The following is a 16,777-nucleotide window of genomic DNA, read 5'->3' as shown; positions in this document are numbered from 1 at the left end:
AAGATAAGCCTGTTGGGAGAGACAAGTTGGGTCTGAGGAAAACAGCTGGAAAGACATCCCATGCACACACTTTTCTGGTCACACTTGAGGCAGTGTTAGCTGTCTCTGCTCTGTCCTGGGCTTTGAAGCTGGGATGGTCTGCTTAAGCAGGTGGATTTAAGGCTGGTAGACCTGAGGGGGATGGGGCAGGGAGGTCTTTAAGAAGAGAATGTCCTCTCTGTGATGTGGTAAATCACTTGTTTGGGTTGGGACAGTGGGAGTGGAAAGGAATACTGGATGATGTGTGTCTGGTGATAGCCACAAAGGAAAGATGGCTGGGATTTCCTGCTGGAGAGGGAGCGATCAGGTCATACCCTGTTCGGAAGTGGGCATGTCAGGACTAATTTGGAGATGGTAACTTGTTTCTAGATTAAGATTTATTGTGTGTTTCTGTGTGTCCAAGTGAGGTTGCAAGTGCTGTTCACAACGTTTACAGAATAGAGTGCAGTCCTGTAGGTGAGGAGCTGGAGACAGAATGGAGAAGTATTTGTCCAAGGAGTACAAGATTAGTAACTGGCACAGCCTTGGTGCCGGTCCAAATGGTTGGTCTTAACTGAAGAACCTCCCTCCCCTCCTCTTTCTTTTCTTTCATCAGCCTGCTAACTAGCTAGTGTTTCAAAAAGCCCCAGCCCTGTTTTAAGATCTTTGCCTGTGTTTCCTCATTCATTCTCATGAGAACTTATAAGGTGATGGTATTGTTATATACAGTTAGCCACATAAGCAGGACTTGCCTACATTGGCCTGGAAGGTCTTAAGAAGTCAGTAATGCTTGCCCAGCACCCAGTGATTCATGCCTGTAATTCTAGCTATTCAGGAAGTTGAAATCTACGGTTCGAAGCCAGCCTAGGCAGACATATCCCATAAACTATAATCTCTAACCAGCAAAAATCCAGAACTGGAGTTGTGGCTCAGGTGGATAGAGCATATCTAGGGATGAAAAAAGTATCAGCAATATTGATTTGACTGGTCTATATATGACCTATATATGATTGACTCATGGGACAATCTGATAGAAATATAAGTTGAAATATTGTAATATACAGTCTTTTTGCAGTGTATAATATTTTGGATCATATCCTCTACTGTTAGTCTCATGAGCATATGTACTTGGAACTAAGTTGTGTTTTTTTATTTAAGTGGATAAATAATTAAAATAATAGCATCTCCTTATTACTGTATCTATTTGCATTATTTATCACTCTGTACAGCTCTGATAATAATATTAGCCATTTTGTGTCCTTATTCTTGCTGCTGTGTTGGGATGCAGAACCTGGTGGATGCAATGAGATGCTGTCACCCTGTAGTGCCTCTCACCTTGCTGTTTACTAAAATTGATTGATTATAACTGACTCGACTGTTTTCTAAGCAAGGCTGTCTTTTGATCTGGTATGTACACCACGAGGCTACAGTTGTACTTATGGGTGGAATGGAATAATTGTCTGAGGCTGGTCATTCACGCATATACCTGCAGGGCACAATCACAACTTTCTGTTCTATACCTTTGGTGTGCTCCTTCCTCAACTCTTCCTTCTGGCTTCATGTGTGAATAAATGGCTTGCTCTCTTTTTAAACCTTTTAGCCTTGTTCAACTACAGATTTTTTTATTATTATTATTATTTTATTTATTTTTTACCCAAGTCTGCTACTGCCATTCATAGAGAGGTTGACAATGGTAGCCTGTAGATTATAAACAAATTTGAGGACCAAACAGAAATTTCTGCTCAACTGTAACTGTGCTATTGGACTTCCAGTGGTCTCTTTGTAACTATAATGGAAGATTTTTTTTTGGTTCCTTATGGCCCCCCAACCCTGTCTTCCTTGCTGCTTTTCTCTAGCCTTTCTCCTACCTTCCTTGGGTCTTCTAATCCTTTCTTGCTTCCTCTGGTCTGGTCTTGACATATGTGTGTGCGTGTGTGTGTGTGTGTGTGTGTGTGTGTGTGTGTGTGTGTGATGCATGTGATGCCAGACTGTGGCTTGAACTCATGGTGTGGCTGCTGTCCCTGAGCTTTTTTCCTCAAGGCTGGCACTCTGCCACTTGCTATCTTTATTCTCACATTCTTCTACTTGCTCCTTTCTTTTTTTTTCTTTTTTTTTTGCCAGTCCTGGGCTTGAGCTCAGGGCCTGAGCACTGTCCTTGGACTTTCTCAAGGCTGGAACTCTACCACTTGAGCCAAAGCACCACTTCCGGCTTTTTCTATATATGTGGTACCAAGGAATCGAACCTGGGTCTTCGTGCATGCTAGGCAAGCACTTTAACCACTAGGCCAAACTCCCAGCCCTACTTGCTCCTTTCTTCACCTGGTTTACATGGCCTTTTCTCCTCCAAAAGAATTTGGGTCAGTCATGGTCTCTACCTTGTATATGTATGACAGGAGCACAAAACCTGTGCACCAAAGCTATTTCCTCTTAGATATTACAGAAGTTGTTGAAAGTTCAGCCCCTTGGGATGTGTACAGATAACATGTAATAGCTCTTAGGCTAGGAGTCTGAGGCAGGAGGATTGAAAGTTGAGAGAGGGATCTCACTAAGAACCTCCTCTCTGGCAGGGCGAATGAAGACCTAATTACAGTGAGTCCTGTCCTCTGAAGGACGAGATCTTGCTTCCATTTCTCACAGACATCAGAAGGCACTTAGGCAGGGACAACTTAAGAGTCTTTATTCCCCTCCACTGTCTCTGCTAGTGAAGGGATTGGGCAGAAATGGATGGGATAATGGAGGGAAGGATGGGGGGAGGGAGGGAGGAAGAGAGGAAGAGAGAAAGGGAAGGAGGTGTGTGGTATATCTCATGGACTGCTCTTAAAATAGGTTTATTGGTTTCTCCTTTATTGTTTAGAGTTTGCAAATAGTTCTCTTTCTTTTTAAAGATAATAATTTATGGTCCTAGTTTTTTTAACTCAAGGCCTTGTGCTTGCTAGACATATACTCTACTATCTGAACCATATCCCAGACCCTTTCGCTTTATGCATTTTTCAAATGACCAGGCCTGCCTCCACCTTGATCCTCTGATTTACATTTCCTACATAGCTGAGTGACAAGTGATCTTTCACCCACTGCTTGTCCCCCCCCCCATATACTTTCATTGATTGAGATGGTAGTTTCATGAACTGCTCCCTCTTGCTGGTCCTGAATCACCTATTTATTCCAGTCTCTTCCTCCTGAGTAGCTAGAATTACAATTATAAGCCACCATGCCTGGTGGTGAATAGTTCTTCTTTGGTGAACGTTGCCATATAAAGAAAATTATATGGAAATGACTGAATTCAGAAACTTGAAGCAGCAGCCAAGATGTCCTAGTCATGTGTGTTTTGCCAATAGGCTGGTGGTGGTTGTTGTTGTTTCTTGTTTCCATGGTTTGAGATTTTGTTTCTGTTATTTCTAAGCTAAGTATCAGCATATCACTGCCATGACGATGGCCTACAATCAGAGTGGAAACTTGATCTAGTTGTGTGTTTAACCCAAAGAAGTCAGGGCATGTGGCTAGGCCTGTCTTAGACATCAAATGTGACCCTAAGGACTAATTGAAGGTTGCAGAAAATAACTTTCTAGATGAACTGAAGAAACGTGAACAGAACTCTCTTCTCAGCCCTAAATAGCTGGGCAGTGCTGTCCTGTTTTTATTGCAGAACACACAGAAGATGGAATTCAATACAGAAGAAATGCTTCCTTTCGCCAAAGAAAATCAGATTCAACACATTCCTTGTTTTTCTTGGCAGGTTCTTCTCAACCATCTGTGAGTCCAGAACCATCTTCCCCATCTATCCAGCCAGCACAGTCAGAGTTAATAGTCAGTGTCGGTGACACCATCAAGCTGATATGCTCCGATCCCACCTTTGTCAAATGGACTTTCGAAAGCTTGGATCACCTGAATGAGTATAAGCACAATGAATGGATCAGAGAAAATGCCGAGGTCACCAACACAGGCAAATACACATGTGTCAACAAAGATGGCTTAAAAAGTTCCATTTATGTGTTTGTTCGAGGTAAATGTTCAGCTTTCATGTGATGCTTTGACTTAGAGGGCTTGATGCCCTATTCTTAATTATAGATAGCTTATAGTTGACTGAGCCATAGGTAAAATTTTCTTTGCTATGTCTAGAAAGCTTCCAATCATGTTTCTTCACTGGTTTTCTCCATCTTTTATTACATGGCAGCTTTGAATGTGACCCCAGCTGGTATTGTACAAGGTTGTGGTACTTTTCCTAATGAGATTATGGTATGTGTAGCTCATTTGTCTAGGTGCATGGAGTAAACCCTGACAATTAATTATGCCCTCTGGAAAAGCTTGAATGCCTTGAGATACTAGATATTCCCACTTAGCACAAACATTAGCGAACCAAAGGCATCTCAAGGCCTAAGTAGATCGGCACTTCAAAAGATTTGGCCCTCTCCTATGTAATAGTTCTAGGAAAGCAACTCAGTCAGCTTAGTATCCCTTGTCCGATACAACTTGATAGAGTTGATTCTTTTTTGAATTGTCAGTTAATTGGAGACAATCTCTTTGACTTCCACACAGGCTGGTTTCAAAACCTCTGTGTAGCTAGGATTACAGGCATGAGTCACCAGTGCCTAGCTCAAATTCATTTTCACAAGAAAACTGATTTTCAGACAGAAAGGACAATTTAACACAAGTTTGTATAGTAGGTTTTCAGTCCTTCTCGTTAGTGACCATTGTTGCATAACTATGCATAGTGTCTTCTTGCACTCATAAATGTCCTGGGTTGCACAGAAAAGTATCTCCCAAAATTCACTATCTGTTCTCCTGCATTTGAAGGTATTTGCCTTCCAGAATTATCAGTTCTTTTCAGTGTATTGAGGATTTTCTAGAATCTCTTCAGAAACTAAACAGCCTGGGGCCTTTCAGATCTGGAAAGGCTCCCACATAGAGGAGTTAGAGGAAAAGATATTTTTCTGCTCTCACCAGGAGTCTTCAGACTAATTTATTCTCAAATGATGCCTTCGGAGTATTTATTGCCTATTACAAAAATGAAAAATTAGTGTAATAAAGTAATTTTAGACTTTTAAGAACTCAAAGTATATTATCAGTTAGACCTAGGTTTGGGCTTCTGCACAGCAATTTCCACTCAACATAAAGACTGATTTCTTCATCAAAACAGCATTTTGAATGGTCCAGGTTGCACTATTCCTAGTACAGATATCCAAAACCTAAAATGCTCTGACACCTGAAACTTCTTGACCATTGAACTGCTACTGGCAAAGTTCTAGATCTGGAATTTTGAATTCTAGCTGCTTCACTAATAAAGTCTCAGCAGATATTCCAAACTATAAAAAAAAAAAAAAAACCTCTTAAAATCACAAGTATCTCTGGTCAATCTCTGATCATGCAGAGATTTAGGTAACATGTTTAATGGTCCAGTGTTAGTGCTCAACACATGGAAATTCTTTAATGTTCATTCTTAATTGTTACTACGACATGGACAGATTTTGCTTTTGTTCATATAGAGAATAAGTTGTTTGGGATGCTGGAGATTACATGAAAAGTGTATTTTACCTCTTTGAAAAATGTTTTCACTTAAAAATATTGTTTGATATGCTTTATAGATCCAGACAAGCTCTTCCTCATTGGCCTTCCCTTGTATGGGAAAGAAGATAATGATACACTAGTTCGCTGTCCTCTGACAGATCCAGAAGTGGTCAATTATTCCCTCAGGGAGTGTGAAGGGAAACCTCTCCCCAAGGACCTGATGTTCATCCCTGACCCCAAGGCTGGCATAACTATCAAAAACGTCAAGCGAGCCTACCACCGGCTCTGTTTCCGTTGTGCTGCAGAACAAAATGGCAAACTGGTTTTGTCGGACAAACTAGTCCTGAAAGTAAGGGCAGGTATGGCCCGTTCCTTTCCTTTCTTGATCAGAGGAGAGCCGTGTTGACTATTTGTTTTCACTGTGGCCTGTCTTAGTTTTGGCACTCACATGCTTTTCACTAATTCCTAGCTTCCAAAATTGAGCTCCTTTTTTCATCCTTTCACAGTTCCAGCCCCAACTAATTCACCCATGACCATTGTTGGCTAAGGTAGGTGTGCCTGCCTGAGATTGGCATTTAGAATATACTGGAGTGGTCATTAAATCTGCTGACTTAGGACATCTCAAAGTGTCATAGTTCCCACCTGATGGAAAGCTTTCATTATACTGTTTGAAAAGATTATTGTACAAGCGATTCATTCTTTGATTTACCATTAACATGACAATTTTAGCTAATCCATTTTCAAACATTCTCAAATTCTGAGACCTGAGAAGAACTAACTATAGCCTGTTACTATTGTAACACCATATAGGCTATTTTAGTAACCAGAAGATAACCTAGATTTTATATCTGACATTATTTAATTTGACAGCAGTCAGCATTCAGCTTTTTTTTTTTTTTTTTTTTTTTTTTTTTTTTTTGCCAGTCCTGGGCTTGAGCTCAGGGCCTGAGCACTGTCCTTGGACTTTCTCAAGGCTAGAGCTCTACCAGTTGAGCCTCAGCACCACTTCTGGCTTTTTTCTATGTATGTGGTACCGAGGAATCGAACCCGGGTCTTCATGCATGCTAGGCAAGCACTTTAACCACTAGGCCAAACTCCCGGCCCCAGCATTCAGCTTTTGAGTACAGTTTTTTATTAAGGTTTTTGAAAAAGGTATGTTCATTGAAATTATGGGAAATTTTAGATATTTAAAGACAGATTTTGTTTTTGAGACAAGCAAGATGTTATTTGTATAGTGCGTAGCAAAGATGCCTGTTTGGTTAGAAGGATGTAATTATGGTTAAGTCACATTCCATGAAATCACCAAGGTTGTCTGAGGTAAAGACTAAACCTCCTTCTTATGCTGAGTTCCTTCCTATCTTGAAACAGCAGTTTTCCAGAATCATTATAGTTTCCTCATCAACATTCCTATCTTTTCTCTTCAAGCTTAATGTATTTACTTGAAGGATGCATGATTTACTTGCTAAAGTTCTTTGTAGTGCCAGTTTTGGGGCTTGAACATAGGACCTCCAGCTTTTGCTTCACTTTTTCACTTAAGACAGGTAATGTACCACTTGGGCCACACTTCCATTTCTGGCCACTTACTAGTTAAGTGCAGATAGGAGTCTCTGATTTGTCTGCCCAAACTGGCTTCAAACTGGATCCTCAAATCTCAGTCTCATGAGTAGCTAGAATTATAGGTGTGAGCCACCCAGCTGCTAATGTTTGCAGATATACTTTTTATTTTACTTTTAATGAAGTAAGATGTGCACATTTGAGACAATATTTTTTAAACAAGCTAAAATTTCAATCTGTAATAGAAAGAACTATTTGAGACTCTATTTCTTTTTATTCTAGCTATAAAAGCTATACCAGTTGTGTCTATATCCAAACCAAGTTATCTTCTTAGAGAAGGGGAAGTCTTTACAGTGACATGCACAATAAAAGATGTATCTTCTTCTGTGAGCTCCATGTGGATAAAGGAGAACAGTCAGGTGAGTGAATTGTTTCCTTCATTTGTTTCAATATTTTGTTCTGTGTGGAAAAGATTTTGAAGTTTTCCTTTAAAAACATGTCCTAGAAGCTGGGAGTAGTGGCTTATACCTGTAATCCTAGCTTCTCAGGAGGCTAAGATCTGAGGGTCAAAGTTCAAAGCCAGCCTGGGTACAAAAGGACCTGAGACCCTTATCTCCAACAACAACAACAATAGCTACTACTACTACTACTACTACTACTACTACTACTACTACTGTTACTATTTTACAGCTTTCAGGAGTTGAACTCAAGGCTTCAGATTTGCTTAGCTTGATTGCTCTTCTGGTGCTTCACCACTTGAGCCATTTCATCAGCCTAGCTTTTTATTAGAATTGGAGTCTCATGGACTTTCAGACTGGCTTTGAAACTTGATCCTTCACATTTAAGCCTACTGATGAGCTTGAATTACAGGTGTGAGGCACCAATGACTGACCACATTTCTTATTACTGACAACTGACTTCTTGAAATTTTTTTTGAAAAAGTTGGAGGCGACTTCAGCCTTATGTTACTATTTTAATGCATTTTCTTTGAATGACTTTAATAGTACAGAGTTTCTAAGATCTCCCCCCTCCATGTTTTTAAAGAATAAATGAGCAGATATGAATCAAGAAGCTCTTCTGTCCCTAACAGCATAGCCTATTCATTTGAGTGATGGGTATTTTGCATCTGATTTTTTCCTTTGAAGCTGGTTACCTGGGGTTAGATTGCTAATGGTTCTCTATTTATTTTGGCTGCTATTAATAAACTGGTTATCTTTAATCCAAAATATTTGAACATGTTTAGGTTCTCATTCATTTAACAAATGCATATTGAATCCCTACTATTTGTCAGACTGTATGTTCAACATATCTGAAAACTCAACAAATCTTAGGTAGGTTTTGTTTGTTTGTTTAAAATAATCTTGGCCATTTTGTTAACTAGCTACCAGAGGCTTTTCTTCATTATACATTTTTGGATCCATCACTTCAAAAAAAAAAGAAATACTCTTTTTATAACTCTTTCCCCTCTACAGGCCTTTTATTTACTATCGGCAATTTCATGCCCAGTTAAAAAATGATTTGCTAAACAAATAACCACGGTGATGAGCTTAATGCAGGGACATGGTGATATATTCATGTAGACCTGTGATGGATGGTATCTTGCTAAATGAAGCCTTCCTCTGGCCTGGGAAATAGATCATACAAGAGACTTTTTTCACACTGATGGTTCAGAGAAATAAGTTTTAATTTCTATGTCATATAATCTAATAAAAATAATAGCTTATATATGGCTTTTTGGCTAACCTTACTAAACACAATCTTATATTAATTAGCTTTCTCTAATCCTTGGTTTCAGATGATTTAGCCCATGTGTATATTTGAACCTCTGTGTGTGTGTGTGTGTGTGTGTGTGTGTGTGTGTGTGTAAAATTTAAGAAAAAACTAGCCTTTTTGAGATGAGAAATTAAATTGCCCCAGGTGATTTTGTTCTGAACCATTTTTCCCAGAAGCCCTGCATGCCATTCCCAATTAATCCTCTGTTCCTGTCAGATAAGGTTTTAATGTTGGGAGCTCTTTGGGGAAAGCTCAGTGTGTACCTCCAAGGGTTAAAGAAAACCAACTCACATGCAAACAATATGTCATATGTGACTTGCAGATGGCACTCCTGGCTCTCTGCCAGAGTTCATCCATGAATGTTGCATTGATATTCTTTGGCTTAGTTTGGAATACTGTTAGTACTCTGAAATTATTTTAAAATAATAAAAAATGTTTGATCCTGACCATTTAGAATAAGTTTATCTCAGTGGAAGTTAGGATACAATAAGTTTTTAAAGATGTTGAAATTCATTGAAGCATAAGATAGTTTATGTGTTAATCTTGGTTAACATTGCTAATGCTACTGAACACTGGTGTTTGTATTTTATGATTTCTAATCTTTATTTTTATTTATTTATTTCCAATCTGGGGCTTAAACTCAGGGCCTGGACACTGTCTCTGAGCTTCTTTTACTAAAGGCTAGCACTCTACCATGAGCCACAGCACCACTTTCAGTTTTTTCTGTGTATGTGGTACTGAGGAATCAAACCCAGGGCTATATGCATGCTAGGCAAGCATTCTATCACTAAGCCACATTCCCAGACCACTATTTCTGATCTTGACAGCAACCTATACCATTACCTTTGGGGATTAGATGTTAATATCACCTCACATAGGACCAAGCTGTCCATCTAGCACTGACCACTGACAATGTTTGTGTCCTGTGCTCTAGTGTGGAATAAAAAAGTGAAAGGAAGATATTTTCACTCCAGAACTTAATATCTAATCTACCCATTGTCCTTTTGCTTTTGGAGAGTCTTAGGGACAATGACCATTGTCACTTTACTTTGAAGCTGTCACTTGATTTGGTGTTGCACCTTTTGGTTTAGTAATCTTCTACAGTGGAATGGCAGATTTCAACCAGTCCTTAGAAGAGACTCACAGAAGGTGTGTTCGCTCACACCTTCTATAAGTGAAAGTTAATGCTGATGGTACTTTTGATTTGCCCCTAAACCCAGTTACTAACAGGACAGCCGATTGCTCTTCTTTTCCTTCACCTTACACATTCAACTTTTATTGCTTTTCTTACTACTTTTTTAAAAAAATTGCTTTTATTAAGCCTAACAAAAGAAATTAAAGCGGGTATAGGAAATGGAAAGATACCCCATGCTCATGGTTAGGGAGAACAAACATAGTGAAAATGGCTATACTGCCAAAATTGATATACAAATTCAATGCAATCCCCATCAAAATCCCAAAGACATTCTTTACTGAAATAGAAAATACAATCCAAAGGTTCATATGGAACAAGAAAAGACCTAGGATAGCCAAAACAATTCTAGGCAAAAAGAGCAATGCTGGTGGTATTACAATACCAGACTTCAAACTCTACTATAGAGCCATAATAACAAAAACTGCATGGTATTGGCACAAAATTAGACCAGAAAATCAATGTAACAGAATAGAAGATCCAGAAATAGAACCACAAACCTATAGTCAACTTGTATTTGAAAAAGGAGCCAAAGTTATACAGTGGAATAAACACAGTCTATTCAATTACTGGTGCTGGCAGAATTGGGCAGCCACATGCAGAAAACTAAAAATTGACCATAGCCTTTCACCAAGCACAAGCATTAACTCAAAGTGGATCAAAGACCTCAATGTCAGACTGGAAACCGTGAAACTGCTACATGATAGAGTAGGAGAGACACTGGAACTCATAGGCATAGGCAAAAGATTCCTGAACAGAATTCCAGGGTCACAACAGAATGGAGAGAGACTCAATAAATGGGACTACCTAAAAATAAAAAGTTTCTGTACAGATAAAAGCATAGCCACAAAAGTAGACAGCCAACCAGCTGGAAAAAGATATTTACCAATAATACATCTGACAAATGCTTAATATCCAGTATCTACAGGTAACTTAAGAAACGAATTTCCCGCTCCCCGAAACCCAACAAACCATTCACTAAATGGGCAAGGGAACTAAAGAGAGACTTATCAAAAGAGATTAAAATGGCAGAAAAGCATATGAGAAAATGTTCATCATCCATGGTTATAAAGGAAATGCAAATAAAAACAACCCTAAGATACCACCCTACCTCAATAAGAATGACCAAGATTTTGAACTCAGACAACAACAGTTGCTGGCGGGGTTGTGGAGAAAAAGGAGCCCTACTACGCTGCTAGTGGGATTGTAAACTGGTTCAGCCACTCTGGAAAGCAGTGTGGAGGTTTCTTAAAGAACTGAAAATTGACCTTCCCTACGATCCCGTCATACCACTTCTGGGCATCTACCCTGAACATCACAACCCAAGATATGATAAGGACACCTTCTCAGCTATGTTCATCTCTGCACTATTCATAATAGCCAGGTGATGGAAACAATACAGATGTCCTTCTGCAGACGAATGGATACAGAAAATGTGATATATATATATACATATATATATATATATATACAATGGAATTCTACATAGCCAACAGACAAGATAAAATAATGGCATTCGCAGGGAAGTGGATGAATCTAGAGCGAATCATGTTGAGTGAGACAAGTCAAGACAAAAGGAACAAAAGGCGCATGGTATCCTTAATATGTGGCTATTAGATCCAAACAGTACAAGAGCGATGACTCAGTATTTGCATACCCAATACTATGGATATGGTATTGGAAATATAAACACAACTACATAGATATAAAAACCTATGAGTCTATAGACATAATGTTTTATTACAGATTAATTGTATCTATGATATACAAATGCTTAGCCTGATTTTGATTATGTTCTAAAAACTAAGTGCCAGTGGTTGTATATAGAGATTCCCTTCTTGAATACTTGTTTGTTAAACATGTCATTTGAAATATGATGTAAAAATCAATGTTAATAAATTCTTTAATAAAAAATTGCTTTTATTGCTTTTTTGGGTTCCTGGCTTGATTTGAAGTCAGGGCCTTGCTCTTATTAGCAGGTTCTCTTACCAGTTGAACCACATCCCTAACCCTTATGTGCTCATTTTGATGTTAACAAGTATTCAAAAAGTTGGGACAGGGTATGGCTCAGTGATATAATATTTGGCTACTATGTAAATAGCCTTGGGCTTTCATCTCCAGTACTGAATATGGAAATTCCTAAGTATGATAACAGGAAAAAGACCAGGTTGAATCCCTTATTTATAGCTATCAATGCTGTATAACATGTGTGAGTCTCATGATTTAAAATTTCCTACTAAGTGCATTATAAAAAGCAAAAAACAAAAAACAGAAAAAATAATTTTAATAATGTCTTCTTTGGCCCATTATCCAAAATGTCATCATTTTAGTTAGTGAGATAGTTTGCATTTTTTCATATTGAGTCATTAAAATCTGGGACATATCTTTTATACAGTAAAAGCATAAATCAATTTGACTGCATGTCAAGTGCTCCATGATCACAAGTGGTTTGCTTGTCCTTCATAAATCCTATATAGCCTGTAGTTTTTTGTATTTTGTCTGCTCCCACTCCCATTATAGTGGCAATTGTAAGGCACTCTTATCCTATTTCTTTTTTTGTTGGAGCTTGAACTAAGGACCTAGGCACTGTTCCTATGCTTACTTTTGTGAAGGGCTTGTGTTCTACCACTTGAGCTACAGCTTCACTTTTTTGATGTTAATTGGAGAGAAGAGGTTCACAGACTTTCCTGTTAGGGGCTGGCTTCAGTTCTCAGATCTTAGCCATATGAGCAGGTAGGATTACAGGTGTGAGCTACCAGTGCCCCACTCAATTTATCCTTTTTAGTTAACACAAACACTTATTTTCTACATAGTCATAACTCTTATTGCTAACTCCTATTCCAAGATCCATCTATCTATCTATCTATCTATCTATCTATCTATCTATCTATCTATCTACCTATCTACCTATCTATCTCTTCTTGTTCTGGTATGCTTTGAGATCACTTTAAGTTTCCACTCTAGTCAATTTATGAAGCTCTTGTCTTCTTTTAATTTCCTAGATATTTGCTAGAGTAGATCAGAGGCTATGAGCATCTTTCAAAGTTACTTTCTAGAAGGATGGCTCTAACAGACAACACTGGCTGATGGATTAACTCTGTTATAGCCACCTGGACAAGGAGTCACTCTATCTTAATCAGCAACAACTGTTTTCTTTCCCTCCCTCCCTCCCTCCCTCCCTCCCTCCTTCCCTTCCTCCCTCCCTTCTTTCCTTTCTTGCTCTTTCTTGCTTTTGTAGATAGATAGATAGATATGCATGTGTTTTTTTCATTCTAATAGGAATGTACATACATTACATGAAATTTGGAAGATACAGTGAACTGGGTTCAACTCTACTTATCTTTTTTTTAAAAAAAATTTTTTTGTCAGTCATGATACTTGAACTCTGGGCTTGGGCATTGTCCCTGAGCTCTTCAGTTCAAGTCTACCACCCTATTTGTTGTGCCACAGTGCCACTTCTAGTTTTCCAGTGATTAATTGGAGATAAGCCCAGACTGGCTTTGAACTACAGTCCTCAGATCTCAGCCTCCTGAGTAGCTAGGATTGCAGGCATGAACCACCAAACCCAGCTCTACTTATCTTTCTTTTTTGGGGAGGGGGGGCTTGAACTCAGGACAGGAGCACTATCCTTGGGCTTTCTCAAGGCTCTACCACTTGAGCCATAGCCCCATTTCTAGCCTTTTCTATGTACGTGGTATTGAGGAATTGAACCCAGCTGTTTGAGCATAAGCTGACTCATAAATCATCAGTATTCTGTAATATTTCTTAGGTAGTAACTTTGAAGATAGGATACATATAGCACAGAATTTGAAATTAATTTTCATGGTTTCCCTACTCATTAATAATGACTATCTTTCAATGTAACTCTGGAATATGAAGGCTTCTAGTGACAGGCTTGTCACCATGTTTTATTATTCCTACTTCAGTAGGGTCTAATGAATGCTAATATGGAGAAGTTAATTGCTGCTATTTTTAATTTAGGAAAGATCCGTGAATATAAATTATATGGTAATCTCTGTGTGTGTATATATATTTTTTCTTCTCTTCTGAAACCAACAGACTAAAGCACAGGTAAAACGCAGTAGCTGGCATCAGGGTGACTTCGATTATGAACGCCAGGAAGCATTGACTATCAGCTCAACAAGAGTTAATGATTCTGGATTGTTCATGTGTTATGCCAATAACTCTTTTGGATCAGCAAATGTCACAACAACCTTGAAAGTAGTAGGTAAATATCTCTCTGGGAATGTATAAATTACCAGAAATAGTGAAAAAAGAAATTACTAGATAGTTTCCTTTTTATGTAAATGAAATTCTATGAACAGATTCTTAGAATTTTATTAGCACTGAATGAGTGAATGAATGAATATTATCATCCCTGTACTCTATTACACCTAGAACACCAGTTTTAGCAGGAGAAAGTTAAAACTTTTTGCTAATATTCCAGCCTGTCACTGTACTACCCACTGCCTCCTTCCCACCAAATAAAGTAGACACTGAGTTTTCTAAAATTCTCATACTTGCTAATTGACTTAAGTTTGGAAATGACTGTTGACTTTACTTGTCAAGCAGCTTAATATTTAGAGCCTAGAGTGTTTCTGTGTATCTTTTGGTTGAGCTTCTCTACTTTTTGCCTCATTATTTTGTCACTCATGGGCCCTGCTCACTTGTAGTATGGGCTGAGTTGAGATTTCCCTGTCCTGTAACTCCCTTCTACCTGAGCCTCATCTGCAGCCTGAAAATAACACCATCAGGAAGGAGGGCACTGAACTTTGATTCTACTACCCAACAACAGCTAATTCTACGTAGCAGAACATGGTGATCTGCTTGAGTCTCTCATATCTAGTCTGGTCTGCCAGTTGGTTTAGTGCCCAGCCCCCCAAAAGTAGAAGAAAAAAAAACAAAACTCACAGCGCTATTTCCTAAATATACACATAAAGAGAGCAAATAATGTGAGTTACTTGATGGTTTTGATTTTCTGAGAAAAATAGTAGTTATTTTAAAATTATTCCATTCATACATTTTTGATCTTTTGAGTCTATTTCATCAGTTTTCTGAAGGTTACTTTAGTTTGTTTTAGAAAAAAGTTTCCCAACTTTATTCAGATCTAGTTAATAATAGAATTTATATATGTAATAGATTATATATATGTAATAGATTATGTATATATGTATATGTGTGTATAGAGAGAGATATAGATATAGATATATATGAACAGGTGTTCTCTTGGAGCTTGGCTCTGATTAAGTATTTGTAGCATCATGAAATTTGTCATCATGAGCAATAATGAAATGATACAATGTTTGCTTTCATCTCTCTCCTTACTCCTCCCCCAAATTTCAGTAATTTATGAAACAGTACTCCTCCCCCAAATTTCAGTCATTTATGAAACAGTGCTGCGTGATTTATCTTACAATAATCTCCTAAAATTTTGATGTTTCTGCCTGTGTTCTAGGGAAAATATTTCATCAGACTGAACACAAAAAAGAAACCTCCCTAGTAATTACAGAGTCCGCACACAGAAAGTGGTATTCTACTTTGTCCCCAAACGTGATTGTGAACCATTTATTAATTTGAATAGAAGGCCATGCTTTTAAAATATTAAACTCCATAAGCACTAATTTGCTAAGTTGATTAGGGAGCATGTTGATATATCAGCTTCAGCTCCAGAAAGCAATTAGAAAGGATGTTTTGAGCATATTGTTGTATGTAATCGGATTTTAAAAATCCATTCATCAATTTCCAAGAATTATAAATGTGTGACTGGAAAGACTTGTGGTCATGAAATCTGAATCTGGCCTGCATTGTTTCAGGAGTGGCTAAGGTTGGGGCAGGAGTAGGAAGAGACAGAATAGTAATTTTTTTAAGGAAAAGAAATAGGATCTGAATATAAATATGGAATAGTGAAGAGAATACAACTTTGGGACTATCCTGACCCATACCCATATTTGTGTGTGTATGTGTGTTTGAAAGTTGCATTATTTAACCATTTTCTATTTTGTCATTTAAAATGTTATAGCTAGTATAGTTTTTTGTATGTGTGTAACTACCCCCATTTTAAGGAGAAATCTCAAACCAGAACTATAGGATTAGATCTTAAAATACATGCCAGCATGTAGTGTGTAATTTAGTATTATTTTATCACACTTGCATGTGCTTGGAGTTTATTTTAAATTAGTTTTACTATTTTTAATAAGTAAAAAGTTTCATTAGATTTTAATTACAAGTTTGATCAAACATTTTTTTATTTTAATGTCCTTTTTCTTGTTAATTGTACAATGTAGAAAATTTTTAATGTTTATGCATTGAAATTGTTAAGGTATTTTTGTTCTCTTGCTTCCTAAATGCTTCAAAACCGCTTTCCTCTCGCAGCCTTTCTGACTATCTCTTCATCTCTTCTTCCCATCTTCTCACCCAGTCTCACTATGCAAGGGTCTTGAACTCATTATAGTCCTGCCCCAGTCTCTTAATTTTGGGATAAAAGGCATGTACTATCATAGCTGGCCCTGCTGACTCTTTAGAAGTCAGACACTAAATAGTTCTATGGCTTAGTTAAAAGTATAGGTTCATTATTAAAATGTCACCTGTGATTTACCAGTAATATGTTTGGTGTGATGAGAAGTTTAATTTTCTTCAAATACAAAGTCACATTCTTTCAGCATCTCTGTTACACTTTAGGATTCTTTTATTTTTATTTAAATATTGACCTTTTTTTAAAAAAAATACTGACTTTATCAC

General features: G+C 37.8%; 1 protein-coding gene across 1 annotated transcript in view; it reads left to right on the top strand.

Moving 5' to 3' along the window:
• The window catches only part of Kit (KIT proto-oncogene, receptor tyrosine kinase), an 83,459-nt gene that overhangs the window by 30,715 nt on the left and 35,967 nt on the right, over positions 1 to 16,777 (top strand). The window contains exons 2-5 of the mRNA XM_090343586.1: positions 3,752 to 4,018; positions 5,598 to 5,879; positions 7,357 to 7,493; positions 14,099 to 14,267. Coding sequence (XP_090199712.1) covers positions 3,752 to 4,018; positions 5,598 to 5,879; positions 7,357 to 7,493; positions 14,099 to 14,267 — 855 coding nt within the window. The remainder of the gene's footprint in view (positions 1 to 3,751; positions 4,019 to 5,597; positions 5,880 to 7,356; positions 7,494 to 14,098; positions 14,268 to 16,777) is intronic.

The sequence above is a fragment of the Megascapheus bottae genome, chromosome 13 (assembly GCF_031878675.1).
Source record: "Megascapheus bottae isolate mThoBot1 chromosome 13, mThoBot2.hap1, whole genome shotgun sequence".
Taxonomy (NCBI): domain Eukaryota; kingdom Metazoa; phylum Chordata; class Mammalia; order Rodentia; family Geomyidae; genus Megascapheus; species Megascapheus bottae.
This window is presented reverse-complemented; position numbering and strand designations above follow the sequence as displayed.